This window comes from Pseudopipra pipra, chromosome 5, assembly GCF_036250125.1.
Source record: "Pseudopipra pipra isolate bDixPip1 chromosome 5, bDixPip1.hap1, whole genome shotgun sequence".
NCBI classification, from domain to species: Eukaryota; Metazoa; Chordata; class Aves; order Passeriformes; family Pipridae; genus Pseudopipra; species Pseudopipra pipra.
Window position 1 is genome coordinate 25,031,806 of NC_087553.1, and position 19,764 is coordinate 25,051,569.

At 37.3% G+C, this 19,764-nt stretch overlaps 1 protein-coding gene across 16 annotated transcripts in view; it reads left to right on the top strand.

Moving 5' to 3' along the window:
* The window catches only part of TNRC6B (trinucleotide repeat containing adaptor 6B), a 140,865-nt gene that overhangs the window by 11,388 nt on the left and 109,713 nt on the right, over positions 1-19,764 (top strand). For 13 of the 16 annotated variants that reach the window (XM_064655163.1, XM_064655153.1, XM_064655155.1 and 10 more), the window contains exons 2-3: positions 3,069-3,141; positions 8,045-8,143. In XM_064655163.1, the coding sequence (XP_064511233.1) occupies positions 8,090-8,143 (54 nt within the window). In that variant the 5' untranslated portion in view covers positions 3,069-3,141; positions 8,045-8,089. Of the gene's footprint in view, positions 1-3,068; positions 3,142-8,044; positions 8,144-11,187; positions 11,208-19,764 lie in introns of those variants that run through there. The other 3 variants (XM_064655154.1, XM_064655164.1, XM_064655165.1) reach the window with 2 other exon arrangements.

Sequence of the window (19,764 nt, forward strand, 5' to 3'; positions counted from 1 at the left end):
GTGTTTTGTCTTTAATTTCAGTTTAGTCCTTCTATTCTCATGTTGCCTTAGAAGAGCAGTACAGACTAATGTATATGATATGTATTCCAAGTTACAGTTATTTATCTTGCTAAAACTGGCTGTGTTACATCTACATTAACACTGAACCATTTCACATGTATTACCAAAACCATCACCGCAGAGAATGAATACTGAACAAAATATGAATCTGTGCAGCTGACACTGAATTAAAACATAATGGACGCTTTTTCCCACGTCGTGTTTTGCTGTAGAACACCACAGTCCTTTGGTGGAGTATGTGACTGCCGTTCCTCAATGCTGTTCTCTGCCTTTTTTTTTTTTTTTTTAGTAAGAGATTGAAGATTTCTGCATTTTCCCATTCCTCCCAGCTGCTTTGTTTAGAGTGATATCTTTAGTTCATTTTTCCTTGAAGTACTAATCCTTCTTGGATTTTCTTCCACCTAAGTAATGCGAAGAGATTGTTCTAAACCATGTGAAATAAGAGGTTGTAAATCCTCTCTGAAGCACCAGTAGCCTGTCTCCTTCTACCAAATTATTTCTAATTGATTACGAGTTATGTTTCCCTCTTCAAAAGTCTTGAAAAGTGAAGTAAAGCAGAAAAGAACTACCATAGTGAGACCTGGGTTGCATTGAATAATTTTTATAATAAATCACGGCAGTTACACTGCCAGTGTGCTGTACATGGAAAAACATGAAATATTTCTGTATTTTTTTGAATTTGTGAGTGACTTTAGGCCAATTTCCCAATATCCTAATTGGATACGTGATGGTTTTGTGTAGTTCTGTCAGCAGCTGGTTTGTTTTTAGACAGCTTGAGGCCTTTTGAGCGGAGTGTGCTCTTGGTTGCTTTATCAGAATCATCCCACAGATAAGTCAGAAATAAGTTTCATTTTAAAGTTTGCTTCTGTAAAACATCTACCCACTTAATAAAGGGACAGTTAAACCACAGTGGGAGCAAAAACTTCCTTTTATCACCTAATGTACTGTTTCTAATCAAAACTTGTTTGAATGGAAATCATTCCCAGAAAGCTCTTAGTTAATGCTAGAAGATCAGGAGAAAAATACTCAGTTTATGGCAGCTAGTCCAAAGACAGGAACAGTTTGTCAGTGCTATACATTAAGCATGAGTATTAACCAAGAAGATGGTGCAGTGAATTTAGAAAAATGCCACCTGTTCATTACCTTCACAACAAACCCTTTTCTTATGGTGCCTGAATAATGGCAACTGGAATAATTTAGGGTTTAGTGATTTTAACTTGGATGTATAGTGGTAAGCCAGTAGTTCTGGACCTCTTTTCATTCCTGGAAATTGGTTATGTTTTGCAAAACCAAAATTGAAGTATTTAATGATAGCTGTGGTTAAGACAGACTATGAATGATTTGAAATGGGCTGGAGTGTTAGCGAGTGCAGTGCTGCTGCTATGTTATTATTTCAAAATAGGATTAAATACCCGACTTTTGGTAAGTAATGAGATTCATTTTTACACACAATATTCAATATTCAGGAATTATTGTAGGATTACGTAATCACTTTTCTTGAATGCACTTGTGTGTGTTCTCTCAGTTCTTATACAAGAAACCAGTTTTACCCCATGTTTTTTCCCAGTTGTGAATAGAAATTATGTTTTTAGAGCCTCCTACTGTTCTGTTGTATCTCATAGTCAGTAGGAGATTCTGTCACACATGCTACCAGTGTTTACTGTTTTTCCAGATTTGGATGGGAGGTTGAGGGGAGAATTTTAAGAAAATATTTTCCTGATGGCAACTTGTGTCTTTCAGTTCTGTGCACCTGAGATATCTTGATCTTCCTACAGAGGCAGTGTATGTGAGGTGACCAGAAAGGCGGTATTTGCTGTAGGTAAAGAATTTGGTGAGCAAGTGTGAAATAATGTGCAGCACTGTAAAAAATACTTGATGGGGGAAAAAAAGCTGGTTTAGGAGTCCTGCTTCTGTACAGGATATTCCGCTGCTTCATGGATTTCATAACCTGGCTAAGAAAATTGCTGCACTTGATTATATTGGAACCAGAAATACATACAGAATATTTGGAGTGTTACAGTGTCTGTGCATACAGTTCTAGCCCGTCAGAGCAGGACTTTATATACGTAAGCCAGGAATATGTAGGTACAATGAATTGTTTCTGCTATTGCAAGGTAACAGAGACCAAGTCAGCTCTCTCTCTGTCTGCCTGAGTGCCTGAACTCAAAAGTGTTGTAGTTAGTTGATTAATACTTGGTTGGGAACTGTCACAGTACTTGGAGGAAGGGGGAGTGGTCCCCCGCTTTGTTCTCTCAGAGGAATGGTGCATAAATTGTGGGTGGGTGGGTTATTTCTTGTTTGTTTTTCCTTTTCCTCCCCTCTGGCTACCTGATAGAAGTGTATCTGCTTTCCTGGCTAAAATTTTTCCTATTCAGTCCAGGCAAGAAGCAGGTTGATGCATTGTAAAGCCCTCGCTGCTGACAGTAGATCTTTGCTCTGAGGATTTGAATTAGGGGGAGGTGCATGCATGATATTTAAATTTTGTTCTGATGTGGCAGACACTGAGATTCTCCTTGCTGTAACACCATAGTAGTCCTGCTCAGCTACAGGTTGTGTCCTGTCTTCAATCCAAATTATTCTCACTGGATTCTACTCTCTTGTGCCTCTTTGCTAATTAACATCATTATTGTATTGTTAGGCCCAAATTTGTTGAAGTAACAGAAGAATGATTGGTCTGTTCTTGTCTTATATTTATTAAAAGTTATATAGATACTGGCACATGGCTTTTTTCCATTAGGAATAGGAACCCATAATCTAACTGTAGCTCTTTCCCCCATCTCCCCAGTACTGCATAAATTACAGGAGGGAGAGGGGACTGTATTGCTTCTTTTCACCTTCAAATTTTTGTTTATCCTGCTTGATTTTACTGACATGAATATGGCTTTTTCTAAATCCTTTGGTAGTAAGATTTGCTGAGCTTTGGAGACAGTTAACTTTTGGTTTTATGTTTTTTATCTACTAATGCCCACAGTTGGTTGATGTCTTAAATTCTTTTTATCTCCTTTTAGGTTTTCGTTTTTGCACTGGATGTAGCCAGGACGGATCCTTGTGGGCTTTGGCAGCCCTTGGAAACTGTCAAAGGTAAAAATCAACCAAAGTTCAATATTGCGATCTTGAAAGTTGGAGGTGAGAACAGTTGCCTATACTAGTTCTTAACCAACTATAGGATATATTGCTGTTTTCATATACTTTCTAGTGTGTTATTTCCTGTGGCTTTGGGTGTGAAGTTTTTTATTTCACTGTGTGATGTGATTTGATTTTTTTCAGCTGAAGTTGATGTGTATGATGTATAATCTTCGAAAATTACTTAATTTACAGTGAGATTTTTAAAGTCACTGGAATTGGTGATTATTTCCTGTAAGTAATGAAGTTAACATTCAAGTTCTTTTTTCTTCTAGATGCTCTTGCTTTCATCTCAACTTGCATTTCAAGTTGAGATGAAAAAAAAATTCTGTTCTTCTCCATGTTAATGTTGCATTTGTACATTCTCAACAGACTCAATGTAATATAAAGCTTAGCAATTAAATATAATATGGCTTGATCATCTGTTAAAAATGAACACTTTGTTGTCTGTGTACCCAGAGACTGGTGATAGCAATCATGTATTGATACAGTTCTGTCAAATAAGCACTGTCTCATTTAAGGAACAGTTGAGTAAAGTACTGCCTTGTTCTAACTGCTCTTTTTTAAAGTTTGCCGTGTATACAAGATCATCACCTTGGAAGAGCACTTGTGTGCCTGTTTGTGCCTGTTTTGCTTTGTGCTCTTGTTTGGGACCTGCCTTCAATTTCTGCTTCATGTCTGTAATGATGATAGTTTGTGCAGCCTTACTGCCCATCAGGGGTTTTCAGTGGACTATATCCAACTTCGACTTGAGAATTCACAGGAACAACAATTGATTTCACATTAATAAGTGCTTCTCTTGCAGCTGGACTCTTAAGAAGCTTGAAACAGGTTTTTGTTCTTTATCAAATGAGGAACTGTTTTTCTCTTTAGTCCATATTTCATTGCTGCTGGCGATCTGTAAAAGAAAGTGTTGTTGCATGTGAGGCCCTTGTATTAGATAAGGTGCTTAGTCCCAGCAATGCCTGTTTGATGAAAACAAATTTGAAGAAATGTGAATTCCAGCTCTCTCTTGCTAATGAGGACCTTGTGTTTTTCAATGACGGACCTTTCTATGTGTGGGGAAAACTAGGCCTAGAGGAAGTACCTTGTTCACTGGTATTGATTTCAGTGGTAAGGATTTATAAGTGTATGGAAATTTGGCTCAGGATTTACTTGACACAGTGTGTTAGAATGCAGTAGTGAAGAGATAGGTGGTCTGCACTGTTCAGCCTGCACTGAGTTTGTGGCTCGTACCACCAAACAAAATGTGTACATCCTTACTGCAGAAAGAGTCAGAACATAAATAGGGCTAAATATTAAACTGGATTGTCCCAAAACCGTATTGTTATGACAGGACAGTAGTGTAGTAGGCATTAAAGTTCATAAGAAATCCAGCTAGTTCATATTAAGGTATCTTTTAACTTTTGAGAGTAGATTCTTATTAGTGTATTATAGTTTAAAGATTTAAATACAAGTTGTTCCTAAGTTTAGACGTGCATTTGCTACATTGTATGCGGACATACCTGTGCACTGCTGTTTGTCAGACCTTCCTGGGCGTTCTCACTCAAGTTGAAGTTGGTTAATTTTTCTGAAAGATATCAAGTGAATAAAAAGATTGGGGGTTTTCAGTAACATCTGAAGTAGTTTTGATGACTATAAGCAAAAGTGGAAGAAGAGACTCATCTTATTTTTGACCTTTTCCAGTAGTGACTTTGTCGATAAGTGTTGAATCTGAAAATCTAAATGGACATCTGTAAACTTTATCACCTGGGAACCTGGCATAACACATAAGCATTGAAAATGAGTGAATAAATGCCTTTACGCTTTTGACATTTTCCCAATTCTATAGGACACTAGTTCTTATTTACTGTCTGTCCTCCATGTATAAAATAAATTACCCTATGTATGACCTTCAGCCCTCTGGTCAGACGCTAGTGAACTGAAGAGGTGGTGTCAACAACTGGAATAATGGTGTTATTTCTTCACATGCTGTCAGTAAGCAGTTGCTCTGTTGGCTGAGAAATCACCCTGGGTTGTAAATGACTACTATAAAAGTCTGCTATGGAGATAAGTTTCCCATTGATTCAGGAATCTCAAAATGTTTGCTTTTGGCAATAAATAAACTTGCGATGCAGCACTCTTGTGCCAGTGGCTGAGGGAATTTGTGATTCATATATGCAAAAAGAACATAAAAATTATAGTGTTGAATTGGGCTCATAGTTTATTGCCTGATGTTTTGTCCCCTGAAAGAACCCAGAAGCAAATGCAATAATAAAACAAACCAAAACCCCAGACCCAATAAAACGATAGTGCTCAGCAAACCTTCCTCTTGCAACACCTCTTGTAGTCTGTGGCTTAGGGTTTTCCTACGCCAGCTACAAGATTTTTTTCATGGACTTTTTTTTCCCCACGTCAAGTTTTCTGGTAAATTACTAAGCCTATTAAAGCTTCTACCTTCTTGCCATCCTGTGTGAGTTCACTCTGAGCATTGTATGAAATAATATGGTATGTATTTTAAACATTAAAGCTGATAAAATATTAATTGTGGGACAAGTGAAGAGTGAATAAACTCTTTTTCTTCTCTTTTGCATTTCCTTTTTTATAATTTTTATTCTTCTATTTCCTTATCTTTGTGCTGTCGATAATTCCAGTCTATTTAATCTGACCTCAGCGGAAGAGCTTGCTTAATTTTGTTGTTGGGGGTTTTTTTGTTGTTGTTGTTTTTTTTTTTTTAATTTCCTAGTTCTACTGCCTTTTATTTTTTTCCTCCTTGAAGATGTAGTTTTTTGTCTTTTCTCAGGAGTAGTATATAAAAACTCGTGTCAAATACTGACAGTTCCTCTGGTAGTGAGAGATATCTCAGAAGATAAACATGGCAGTTTTTCAGAGATTCGTGTTTGAGTTCTTCCAGCACTCTGAATGAAAACTCACTTCTCCTTGTAGTGCTCTTGGCCAGACCTGAGTGGTCTTGTTTTATTTATAAGCTTTTTTTAATGTTTCTATAGGTCAAACTCAGTCTTGCTCGTATCTCTGATTTTGGGGCTGGTTCAGTGCCACAGCAATCCTTCTGGCCAAAGCTGTTTTGGCCATTAGTCATCAAACTATCTGTCTGACATTCTGTGGAGCTTCCCAATTACTTGACTCTGATACTGCAAAATCATGCTCCAAAACTCCCAGCTCCAGAAGTTCTGGAGTGGGGTTTCAGAAACCTGTTGTGGTGAAGAAGTACCATGGACAGAGACTGCCTGGCCCAGCCTCCCACACTGCGGGTACAGAACAGAAAGATTTGTTAGAGGCAAGAGGATCTTGGTGTAGAGATCATGTTTAGCACTCGATACCTCTGATTTTTGATTATATGCTGCAGGCAGAATATTTAGTGAGGATTTGGGTGAGAGTTTTTATCCTCATTCCCTTTTCCTCCTTTCCCAGAAATTACTACACTGTAAGTCTTTACAGCTCCCATGCTTTGCATGAGAATGTATGATATTACTGAACATAACAGTTAGTTCTTTATAAGACTTAATGAGTTATATGTAACATTTTGTAGTTTCAGGCCCTTTATATTGGTAGAATGTGTTCTTTGTTCCTTGAGTCAACTTAATGGCCATGACAGATGTTGTCCAGCTGTGTGCAACATACAGAAGAGGTTGGCAGTGCAGACTGCCTTACCCTATGAACAGGCTTTAACGCTGAAATGAGGGAGGTGCATCTAGATGATGCACCAAGCTTTGTCTTTTTGACTTCCTTGCTGTTTGCACTCCCAAAGCTGTCAGTTTCCAGGCTTAGAATTGCTGCTGTGAAGGTGACAGACAGCAGCTCTGTAGCTGAGGTGCAGAAATGGAGAGACTTGAAATGGATTGTAAATGCTGGTGCAGTCGAAGAGTTACACCATCTTGAGAGGGACAGCTGTTAAAGGCCAACAGCTCAGTGTGAGCCCTTATGTTCAACATACCTGGAGATGTTACAGATCTGCTCATGGCTTACATTTGCATTTTGTGAGTGAGAGATTCCAGCTGAATTTATGCTGGTGCGTTTGATCTCCTAAGTTGACTAATTTGATCCATTACTTCTGAAAGATGGCTTATCCTCTGGAGTAAAGACATTCTAATCTTAGTAACCCAAATCTCTCTAACTATATTGCATTCTTCCATAAGTAACTTTGTAATTCAAAGAACGGAGTTTGGTGTGTAGGTTTTGTTCAGTTGGAACTGCATTGACACTGTCAAACAAATTTAAAAATAAGTTACCAGGTGGTGTTGAATATTGGAAACACCTGGGAGCTGTTGACCTAGGTTAGATTGGAAATGTTGACCTGAAGGGGAACGACTTTATCAGTTCCCTGAACCATGTAGATTCTAGAATGTATTTATTTTTAAAATGAAGTCAGGGAAAAATTCCCTAAAGTAAGACTTCAGAAGTACTGTGGCATCACTGGAAGTCTAACAATTTTTCAAACTAATAACCTTTAGATTGTCTGTAAACTGAATATGTGAAGCTTCTATTTGCACAAAAGCTATCTCCTACTGAGTGCTAGGATTGCTCAGCTCTAGTCTGTGATCTTTCTTTAGTAAGACTGTAGCCTGAATGAGTAAAAACAGTGACTATGTTAAATACTCAGCAATGACACTTAAAAATTGAAGTATATTCCTGTTTACTGTTTTGGGGTTTTTTCTTTTAATTAAGTAGTTATGTCCTATCCTGAATAACAGTTGTCTTACTTCTTTGTGTAAAACATATAATTTCAGTGAATATGTGCAGAATGGCAACATTAATGGTCATAGCCTAGAATGCTCTTTATGTGCGCTGCAATCTCACATAATACTGTTAAAGGCAGAAAAATCATTGTTTTTAAAATATATTTTTCTTTTTTACCTTTTAGGCAGTATTTTGCATTTCTGCAGAGCTTTGCACAGATCCTGTTCCCATGCAAACTGATGAGGGAGAAATACTGGAGGAAGGCAGTCCCAAGGTTAGTGAGGTAAATGCCACTGTGTTTTGGAGGAACAAGAGCTTGCTTGCATGAAATGGGGGATACAGGGGAATGAGCATCGATAGGTAGTGGTATTTTTAATAAATACCTGCATGCATATATTTATTATGTATTACCATGGAGATACTTAAAAAATAACCTTTTAAAAAACCTTTTGAAAGACAGGGTTTTTTGCCATCCACTAAGGATCGGAACCTGTGGTTTTGGGCACTCCCAAGAAGGAGAGAGGAAACACTTGTACAAAAATACTAACCTTGATTGCATTTAATTTGTTAGAACTGAAAGGGCTTGTCAAGCTTTGTATCCTACCCACCTACCCTCTCAACTTAAAGAATTAGACGTGGGCCCTTAGGTGCGGGCGCCAGTGTTTGTGGATTACTGACTGACCTATATTGAAGGTGTTCTGATTCTTGTTTCCTTGTACTTGCCGGCATGTGCTTTGCTGTGAGACAGGAGTGTACGTTGTTTTTAAAGGTACCTCTTGATTCTCAGCATATCTTGTTGGGACAAGAGGGTATTAAGTGTGCTGTTGAATATAGTGTTGGTTGTGTAGTGCTCTTTGCTTACTTCCTGAAGAAGCAGATGTTGAGACACAAATTACTTTGGTTTGCATAATGACATAGCCATTATCATATTCTTCAGTAGGTTTATAAATATAGTTTATAGTCTTGGCTATCTCCACGAGTTAGTGTTAACACTGCAACTGATCTGTGTTTAAAACATGGCTCCAAAATTTCAGGAAAATCTGAATCATTGTTAGCTTGCTTGTAGTTTTGTGTAAAAGACAGGCTGGAAAAGCAAAAAAAACTATAGGACTAAAATGGAAATCTGTTTTTTAGGTGGACCTTTGGGAGATATTTTAGTTGTTTTAGAGTCTAAGAAAAAATATTTTTTAAGCTGTATGCACCAAGTTACAAGGTAATTATTAGAGAGAGGATTTGGCAATTGTGCTGCCTGTACTTTAGGAATTGTGTTTATTTTAAACAGCTTTGAAGGAAGGTTGGCTCTAGATTAGGAGCTGACAAATGAGAACATATCAGTGGACGTACTTGCAGCCATCCTAGGGTATTGAATCCATCTTTTGACAAGGATGTGATTACAGGTTTCAGTGGGAAATAGACATGTGAGAGGAGACATCATGGTGCAATTAATTACTGATTTTTAGCATGGTTACTGGTGCTTACTTTTCACCTCACAGAGAGGATCTGTGTGTGTGTACATATTTATGTATATACAAACAGGTGTCTGTGTGTATATTTATGGATACATACCTTTCTTTTTTGTTTTGTCCTTGTGGCCTGAAGTAGATTGAAGTAGCTGTCTTGCAACTTACTTAACTTAGCCTTTTTCTTCCATGAGGTGTATGCTTTTCGTTGGCAAGCTTAGTTCTGGGTGTAATGGCAAATATTGTATCTGCTCCAGCATTAGGTACTCAAAAAGTTGAGTGAGCTTAAATTTAAAAAAAAAAAAAAATATATATATATTTATATACATATCTATACATACATACATACTGACTTTGAATACTTAAATGTGTGTTCAATATTGTTAAGGAAGAATGGTCATTTAGAGAATGACAATTCTCTATTTAGAGAATGTGGGAGATTGGGAATCATGCATCTGGTATTCAGTGTTATTAATAAAGAGCAAGATAGGATCAGTATATATTAAGCAAAAAAGAGTCACGACTACATCTAGGCCTTCTCCCCATCCTGTGATGTACACTGAAGTCTATTTTTCAGTATTTCTTTAGTCTATAAATGATTATCCTCTCTTCCCTTGTCCCAGGAGAGTTTTATAGCTATAACAGTTGAAGGATTTGTCCTAGAAGAGTTTAGGCAAAGTATATTCCATTGTATTGTCTAGTGCCATTAAAATTATTCTCTTGATTTGCAAATGTTTACATGATCTAGTGACCCATTTTCATAAAGATATATTTTTCTAAGAAATATCTTTTTTAAGTCTTCAGTAATGTATTTCAGTCTTTTTCCTTTTGTTAGGACATCCCTTCCTCCCGCCCATCCCAACTCTTCCAGGCAGGAGACATGAGGTTTTTTGCAAAAAGCTAGTTTTATGCTTTGAAGACAGTAATATAACTACTTATTCATATTCTATTTGGATTTTTCATTTCTCTCCTTTTACTCATTCCAAAAAACACTCATCCGTAACTAAGAGTGAATTATATAATTATTATAGCGGTTATTGTTCAGATTAGTGGATCTTTTCTTCTGTGTTTTTCTAGGTGTTTGGGTTTTTTTACACCCATATTTAAGTAACAGCAGTAGTTTTGGACTGAATTTACATTCTCTTCTCAAAAATCCCATGGTTTACCTGTTCTTTTGCCTTCACTAGAAATACTTTTTGAGCTATAAACATTGTCTTCTAGCATTTTATTTCCTATGAATGCTTAACATTCCAAGTGTTCCAAGGACTTGGAACACTTCATATATTAGCAGCTCCTTTGAAGCTCTTCTTAACATTGTATAAGTTGAGTCTGCAGCTCATGGATCTTACAGGATTAGTAAATGCTGAGTAAGCTCATTCCAGCTACTTTAGTGATGATAAGTTTGATTATATCGTATATGAGGTCAGATTAATTTCCTATTCTTACCCTCTGCTCGTAATAATTAATTTCTATCCAAAAATGTATCTTTACATGCAATACAAAGAATGAAATTACTGTTTAGGGTGATTGGTAGCATTTGTTATTGGCCGCCTCAGAATCAAAGTGGGCAAACTTTCTGTCTTGAAGTTACTTCTTCAAGTCTTACAGGACTTCAGCAACAGTATTAAAGCTATTGTTGCAAAAGGTGGAAAGATTGTAGAAAATGTATTTGTATACTTTTTTTTGTTTGTATTTTAAGACAAACATAAAATGCAAGTTAAAAACCACTTTATGACCAAAAGACAAAAGCCCAGGCCTACATACTGGAATGCCTTTATGTCAGCTGCACTTGAAGCATTTCTGTTGAGTATTTAATGTCCTTGCTGTGATTGGTTTGATACTTTTTTTTTTTTTTTCTTTTCAGAATGCAAGATGCTCAGGGGTCTGGTAGGTGCTTCCCCACAGTTCAGAATTTCCCTTATTCAGTTTTAGTCTTGACAAAAAGTGGGAAACCTACATTTGGTCCTCTTGCAGAATGTTCTTGTTACCCCCTAAAGCACTTGAACAGGCAAGAAAATTATCTCTAGACTCTGTAGCCAAATCCTTTCCATGCTGTTATATTTTGCCAAGAAGAGTCTTAGCCAAAGTGTCACCTAATAGTCACTTCTGACACTGATCTCAAGTCGAAAATCGATGTGTCTTAGTTTCCATATGTATGCATTAAACTTGAAGGAAAGAAAGTAAATATGCTAGCCTGTAGACATATCTTTCTTATATTGATATCAAGGTGTTCTGCCTTTATTTAGAACCATGGAAAGTCATGCTCATAACTTATTTTTTTAAAGAGCAGGTCTCCCTACATGAAGTTCTCTGTCTCAGGGTGTTAATAACTGACTCTTGTGACTCCACAAAATGACAAAGCAAGAGGGGTTCCTGTTAGTAACATGTTGCTGGAAAAGCAGTGTTTAGAATAATATTCTCAATTACTTCAGACTGTGGATCCCATGACCAGTTATCAGTATTTGTTTCCAGAATCTTCAGTTAAAAGGAAGTTTAATTAATAGATGTCATTCACTTTGCTTTTTATGTTCTTGCCCAGTAGTGTGGGAAAAGATAGTATGTTAACACTGTCAGCAGTCCTAACCACTAAGAAGCCTTGGTACTTTTCTTCTGGAATCACAATGGCATAACTTGAGGAACCCAATTTATTGTAGATTGAACTATACTTGAATGAAGTATTCAGGGGTGTCAGAGATGACATCAAAATCACCTGTCGCAGAGATACCAAGAATATCAGGATATAAAGATCTGGATACTGCAAGAATTAATTTTTTTGTGGTGCCAGTCAGAAAATAACCTAAAATGTTACTCATGAAGATTCTATCATATAGTGGAAAACAAATTATTTGTTGTGCTTTATGCCTTGTGAACTGGTTTCATTCTATAACTGTTTCATATTTTCTGGCATCCTAGACTGTATAGCATTCTGAAACATCAAGATCAAGACTTGAAGATAAAGGGAGATTTCCTCTGGTTTTGAGAAAGGAAAAAAAAATCATACCTCACGTAGAACTGAGCAAGTCATCTTAAAGACTAAATATTTATGTCCTTCAAACTATTTAACACTGTGGAAGATATGATTAGAAAATTTAGTCTCTTCAGTCAGACATCATGAAGAGTGATATTCCTGCTTGACTCCTAGCAACCTGACAACACTGTTACAGAGTTAGCTTTCATGCTTGCCTTTGCCACTCTTGAAATGAATAACAGAAACTGAGAGGCAACTTCTTGGTAATTAAACTTAAGGAAAGTTACTGATGGACTCAGTTCTCACTTTGGTGTTTGTTTCTATCACTGTTATTAATGCATACACTTCAATTTTGTAATTTATTTCTTTTTTAAATATTGTAGTTGTTGAGGTGTGATTGTGTTCTCTCAATTTTGCATATTTGGGGAAATTTCTAAAATTCTTCCCTTCAGTTTTTTGACAGCATATGCTCTTGTCATTCTTTGGATTGCTTTCCAGCAGAGAGTGTGTTTTGTGCCAGTGTGTTTTCCCCTTTTCCCCACTGGCTGCTTTTGGAGAAACTTACTGTCTTGGTAGTTTTGTGGCTGGGGCTTTTCATATGAACTGATTCCATTGTCTGATCTCACAGTTTCTTCCTTGTTTTCAGACTAACAGAAAATACTCTTTGTCTTAAAATGGCATCAACGTGGTAAAGACAGCTGGCACCTGTCAATAGCATGCTCTTGATTGCAGTAATTATCTAATAGTACCACAAAGGAGGAAAGCAACTGTGCAGAAATAAGCTTTTTCAAATGACCATAGAGTTTTTTCAGATGTAGTTAGTTTTGGCAGATATGGAAGTCTTACTTAGTAGTAGTATTTGGTGTATTTTATCCATGTGATCTGCTAGTGAATATCATACAGTGAAGTATCATTTCACAAAAAAAGGAATCACAGAATCGTTAAGGTTGGAAAAGATGTCCAAGATCATTGAGTCCAACCTTTCACTGAACACCACCATGAAGTGCTAAAGGCTCACCAGTACAGTACAGTACAGGGAATTTTGTAGGACTGATTTCTTCAGAGCTGGGAATACCAGCAAGACCCCCACAGTGTTCTCCCCAGTGGTGTTCGCTGGGGCTGCTGGTGGGAGGCCAAAAGCACTCAGTCATTCTGATTCCATGATACCAAAGTGAAATCTGCTACCTGTCCATCATACTGAGTGGAAAAGGAAACAGTATTTCTACTTGGAACCCCCCACCCTTTACTGTTATTTGGATTTTGATTTTATTTTTTAATTATATTTTCTGGTGGTTAATTTACCACTAATGACTGCTAGGCTTTTCCATTAACAACCTTGGTACTCTGAAAATATCAACAAGCACTGAGGTTTTTGTTTGTGACTGATTTCTTTTTAGCTGTTATCATCCATCTGTTAGGAATTACTGCACAGACAACACTAAAACTTGGTTTCTCAGTTGTTCCTTTGCTGCAAAATGTTGCAGGAGGAAGCTAAAATTTTGTGCCTGATTTGAAGCATTTTTAGATTTCTTTCAATGTTGGCAGGAGTTGGAGCTTATGTAGCAACCTTCTTTATCAAAAAATGCAATTAAAATTCTCATGTTAAATGTAGACTCGTAGTTGTTCCTTCATCTCTCAAAGTAAAAACCTGTGAATTCAGAGGGAGGGAGGCACTTTGACTAAGGTAATTTATAGAAAGGTGTTTATGAATTGTTGTTTTGATTCAGTATTGTAGAAGGGAAAGGAGGAAAAATAGCTAGTTCTGCCCTTTTAATGCTAAGTATACAAAATTTTGATAAAAAATGCGACTGCACGGGATTTGTAATAATGCTCAACTCCTAATAAGTACAGGAAAAGGGAGAAGCGTCTGTATTGTATGGTGTTGGGGAAGTGTATTTTTATTCAAAGTTTTCAGTACTATTTATAGAAGCCATTATTGAACTGAATAGGGAGACTAGGAGTTAGGCTACTTTTTCATACTCTGGCTTTTTCAAAACCAAAGACACAAATATTGAGGCTTGTCCTGTTGCCACTTACCAAGCTGTCTTGAGGTCCTCTGTTAATCCTTGTTTTATTTCAAGTTGCTGCCCTGTTCTTGTCTGTCAACACAAATCTTTCCCTTACATTATTGCCTACCAGTTCTCATCCTGGTTAATTCTTTTCCTGCCTCTTGGTGTCTAATTGTGAGCTAGCACTTGCCTTCTCTTTGAATCACTCTTCAGAACTCTCTTGGCACTGGCTGTTTTGTTGTGGTGTTCTTGGATTTTGGTTTTGGTTTTTTTGTCCTGAGGCATTCACACAGAGATGATGAAAAGGTTAAACAGTTTGTCTTACTCGAGTATCTTATGTCTTGCTTTTACTTCGTATATGTTGAGAATAAAGAAACATGAGCCTGTCTTAGTAGTATTTCTATTTGATCTGTTAAGCTACGTGTTTTTTATATTTTTAGGCAGAATCTTAAAATTCCTCAGAAGGAAGTGTTGTTAGAAGAGAGTCTTGCCAATCAGGAGGTATCTTTTCTAAAAGCATGAATGTTCCTCTAACTGCATTTAAGTGTAAGTTATGCTCAGTTTCTGATGTGGATGTTGCATAAAGATGACAATAGTGCAAAAGTTAGGCTGGTGCTTTCATTTTATGCAATTTAGAATTAATATGGTGCAAAGAAGATCCTAATTGAGTAGTTAAACTTGCAGCATCCAAAACCTTGATGCCTGTACCTCTGGGGATTATAATCCTACTTAGTGATATGGAACTGGGTTTCTATTCAGATGGCACTAAATAATTTAAAACATTCAGCGTGAAGGCCTAGACAGTAATGAAATTACCAGACTGCTTTGTGGCTGTAGTTTTAAAAAAGCTGTTTTCCAGTCTAGTACTGACCCAGTACCCGGTGCTTTCAGGCGATGGTTTTTCTGCAGTATGAATCCCTGCTACTCTTGGAAAATACTGGCTTGTTACTAGAGTTGAGCTTTCAACCTCAGTGTGTTTTCTTGTGAATACCTGACAAGTCAGAGTAGGTTTCAGTTTACTCATGTGGCTGTTACCTTTCCACTGGATTCAGGAAAGTAAGCTTTGGGTTTTTTTTTTCTTTAGTTTATTCATTTTTGACATCTGCTGGTGGGTTACTTGTGGAGCTTCCAGCATTTCTGTGCCCTGATGTACAGGGTATGTTTCCATCATTTTTCTGGAACATGAGTTGTAGGAGTAGCTAGTCTTTCTGACTTGCTGACTTGCAACTATACTAAGTTCCTGGAGTCTTTGTATGAAGTATATTGTAAAGTCTTTTAAAAGTAGAAAGGTATTCTGCCTAACAAGACAATTAATGCTTCTCCCAAAAGGTAGCAGCTTAAGAACTAGTCTGAGCACAAAGATAATTTTTCACAACAGAGACTGATGTCATCTTCATCATGCTCTGCTAGCTTAATTTTTTAGACCTGGAAATGCTACAACTCCTTAGGAGAGTAATTTGAGAACTTCCTTAGGAGAGTAATTTGAGAACTAAAATCTTTGCATATCATGTATTTTAAAAAAAAATCCATTAAACTCTCAGTAAAGAGTGAAATTACTTTAAATCTTAAGTTAATAAAGCCTTCACTTTTAGTGGCATGTTATTAAAGCTTGTAAAAGCATTATGACATAGTCCTCTTCTTTTAAATATAAATTAACATAATCCATCAAGGAGAGCAGAAATTTGGGGTTAGTTTTTCTCTTCAGTTTTTACACTGTGGCCAGCAAAATAATCTAAAACGCTTTCCTACAAAACACTACACGGTTGGACTTTTCTACATGGGGAAAAGAAATCCCAGGCAAAGCTGCTTGTGAGTTTATAACTTCGAATTTCGAAATTTCAAGGCATCGTAACAAAGAGCTATAATTATGATATGGGATGAGCAACTACCTGCTCACCCACTCCCTGCACCCCTAGTGAGAGAGAGGGGGAGAACTGTAAGGATAAAAGTGAGGAAACATGGGTTGACATAAAGACAGTGTAGTAATTTGTGGGGGGGCGGGGAGGGGTGGAAAGAACCAAACCCCCTCCCCCCAAAAAAACCCAACAAACAAAAAACAAAGAGTGAGGAAAATAAAACCCACAAAACAACAAATGATGCAAAAGGAAAACAATTGCTTACTGCCAAGTAACTGATGCCCAGCCAGTCTCTGAGCAATGGCAGCCCCTGCCAACCTCCACATACACCCTCACCCACGCCCTGACTTCAGTTTTAATGCTGAGCATGATGCCTTATGGTATGGAATATCCCTTTGGACAGTTGGCTTCAGCTGTCCTGGCTGTTTCCCCTCCCAGCTTCATGTGCACCCCTGGCCTACTTGCTGGTGGGGTGGTGTGAAAAAACAGAAGAGGCCTTGATGCTGTGGGAGCGCTGCTCGGCAGTAACTAAAACATCCCTGTGTTATCAACACTGCTTCCAGCATGAATGCAAAACATAGTCCTCCACCAGCTACTGTCTAGAAACTTAACTTTATTCCAGCAAAAATCAGTATAGTATGTTATCAGGGTCTACTGGCTTTATAAAACAGCAGTTATAAATAAGGTAAAATTGTTGAGAACTTTGCAAAAAAGAACATGGAATTAAACAGACAGTGCTACTCAAACTGTTGTAAAGGAATGCTGTTGATTGCTTAGCTGCTTGGGCATTTTAAAAGAAATTCAGGATCAAGAACAAGATTTTGCCAGCTGGGTGTACAGTTTTCTACAGAGGGAAGATGAATTGCTTATTTGAAACCTACTTATCCATAGTGAAGAGTGCTAAAATATAGATACCAAACTGAAAGATGACTCTCTGTTTTCTGATCTCAGAATAAGCTGAAGTGCTTTTGAATTACAAAAGAGAAGGTTAACACAATGATGTATTTTCTTTCTCCTGGAAAATACCCTTGTCTGCCAAACTGACTTTTGAGAGCTGTAAGAATGGTCACCATATGGTCCTTTGATCCAGCCTGTTCATATGTGCAGTTCATGTAGAGGCAATGTAATGGCTTGGAATGTCATTGCAATGAATAGGTGTGTGTCTTGTGATTTCTGAGGAAGAAAACACTTCAGTCTTAAGAAACCATTCAGTTCAAACTCACCTTTTCCATTGTTTTAAAGGTTCTTTCTTTTTCATAAATATTTTCTCATTAGATTTTTTTCTCAGCCAATAACATTTTTCAGCTGATTATAGCAGTTTATAATACTTTGCAAAGTAGACCAAAAAAAGCAATTTTTTGCTTAAAAAACTGGAAAAGTAGTTCTGCATTTGAGAGCTTACATGGTATAGTCCCACTATGATGTTGGAGACAGTTGGGGACATTGCTTTGTGGCTTTGCTTACAAAGTCTCTCTTCTCATGCACGTGTACCATTGGCACACAACTTGAGGGTTTTCTGCCTTTTCAAAATATTGCCCTTTGACCTTTTTCCATTTGGTATTGGCTTTACAGAACTGTTGGTAGTGGTTGTAGTCCATGTCAATGTGACAGTTCTATATAATCAACTGCTTAAAATCTTATAGATGTGAAAGTATTGATGAATGTTTTCAGACTTACTGTCTTATGAGAGACTTGAGGTGATAGGTATTTGGGGAGAAATTTAGGCCACGGGCAGTAAAAGTTTACTCTACCCTACTTTAAAAATTTTAGATTTACTCTAAAAATCGTTTGTAGTCTATTTAGTTTGACTGAGTCATTGAAAGATGTAAAACTTGCTGGTCTTGTTGACCTCATACATTTGCAAGACTTCATACACTTGCATGACCCTGCAAGGACAATTTCCTTTTCATTTTGTGAACTAGATCGGCGTGAATTTGTTTCAGTTCCTCAAAATTTTTTCTTCATTTGTTGGGTGTGGAAGAAGTGGATGTGGGGTTTGATGAGAAGACTGTGGTTTTTTATTTTTAACACTAAAAATAGTAGTGATGGTCTTCATCATTGCAGTACATGAAAAAGTGACTGGACAACTAAGGACACTTGAACTCTGCAAAAACGCAGTATCGGTTCCCCTGTAAAAGCAACAGGGCAAAGGCAACATTAAAAGCATGTAAACTTTTCTTGTCACTTGTTTAAAATCACTGAAACTTTTGAGTAGTAGACAAGAGAGTGTATTATAAGAGGGGAGAAGGTAATAGGTGTCTACAGATGCAGTAAGCCTGTGTGGAATTAGGTTGTTGAGAAATGTTACAGAAGTACTCTGAAACCATATTGGTTGGTTTCAACAGATAAGGAGTTTGTACATGTAATTCCTAGGGAATTAAGTTATTCCCATGGCATTCTAAGGGTTTTTGTTTGAGGAAAGTTGTAGAAAAGCCCAGGTTCTGCTCCTGAGATAAGTGGGTGTTTTAAGGCTTGGTGATCTGTCAGATATTTAATAATTGTAATAATCTTCCTTAATTTTGGAAGATTATACAAGCAAGCAGCAGTGTGAGTTTGGATTTGTATTCTAATAATTGGAGAAACTGGAAAGTAGTCGTACACTGTGAGTGTGCATAGCCTGTGTGCCTTCTCCTTTTGGACAGTGGTGAAATGTGGATGCCTGGGACATGCTTAAAGCTTGTTACAGAATTGTTTTCAGGCTCCAGCTGTTTGTAGTTCAGGAGCTTTCTGGGCCACTGGGAGTTTCTATGAGTTTAGAAGCCACATAATAGATTTCTCTTCTGTGAACACAGAAAAGAAAGCTAGTTCTTCTTTCTCTTTGTTACCTGAGTGGTCAGATCTCTTAAGGCAGAATAACTTCGGCACCTCTTTATGTGTGCCTGGTTTATGTCACTTTCAGTCACTCCTAAACAGCATTTGTGGCAGTGAAGTTGATTAAATGTGTAGTGCAAAAGTGTAATTTAGTTTTCTGTAATTCTGATTACCATCTCCTTTCTTGAGACTTTGAAAATCCTTTTTGCTGTTTGTGCCTGTTGTCCTTTTGTGGCAATGCATCATCTTGATTTCCAAATCTAAGTGGGAGAAAGCAGTTAACATGTTTTCTCTCTTCTCTGTCAGGGTGGTTAACAATGTGTATGTCAAAATGTCAGCCACTTACAGATGTCAGTTTAAACTGCTGTAACTCCTTTATGTGTGTCTGCACCATAAATAGTAAATTGACTGTAAAATGAGTTGGCTAAATAGAATCACCAGGTTGAATACGAGGGGCTGCTCAAAGTAGTGGTGGGGGTGAACTTGCAGTTCAAGGGCTTTCGGGTCAGATTTTTCCCCTAAATGGAAAGTGTAAAGATTTGTTATGAAAGTGTAGAAGGCTTTTTTTACAGTTGCTGAATTTAGCAAGAATTCATGGTCTGTGAAATGCTCATGATCTTTAGCTGAAGAATAATACAAAAAAGTTAATTAAAGAAAATACAGGAATTTTTTGTGTCTTACTAAATTCAGATTTTTCTGGGATCCATCCATACTATGTATGTGTGAAACACACTGAAAAATGGATGGAGTGCATGGATGGAACACACTAAAAAATGGATCATCGACTGTGGTACAGGAAA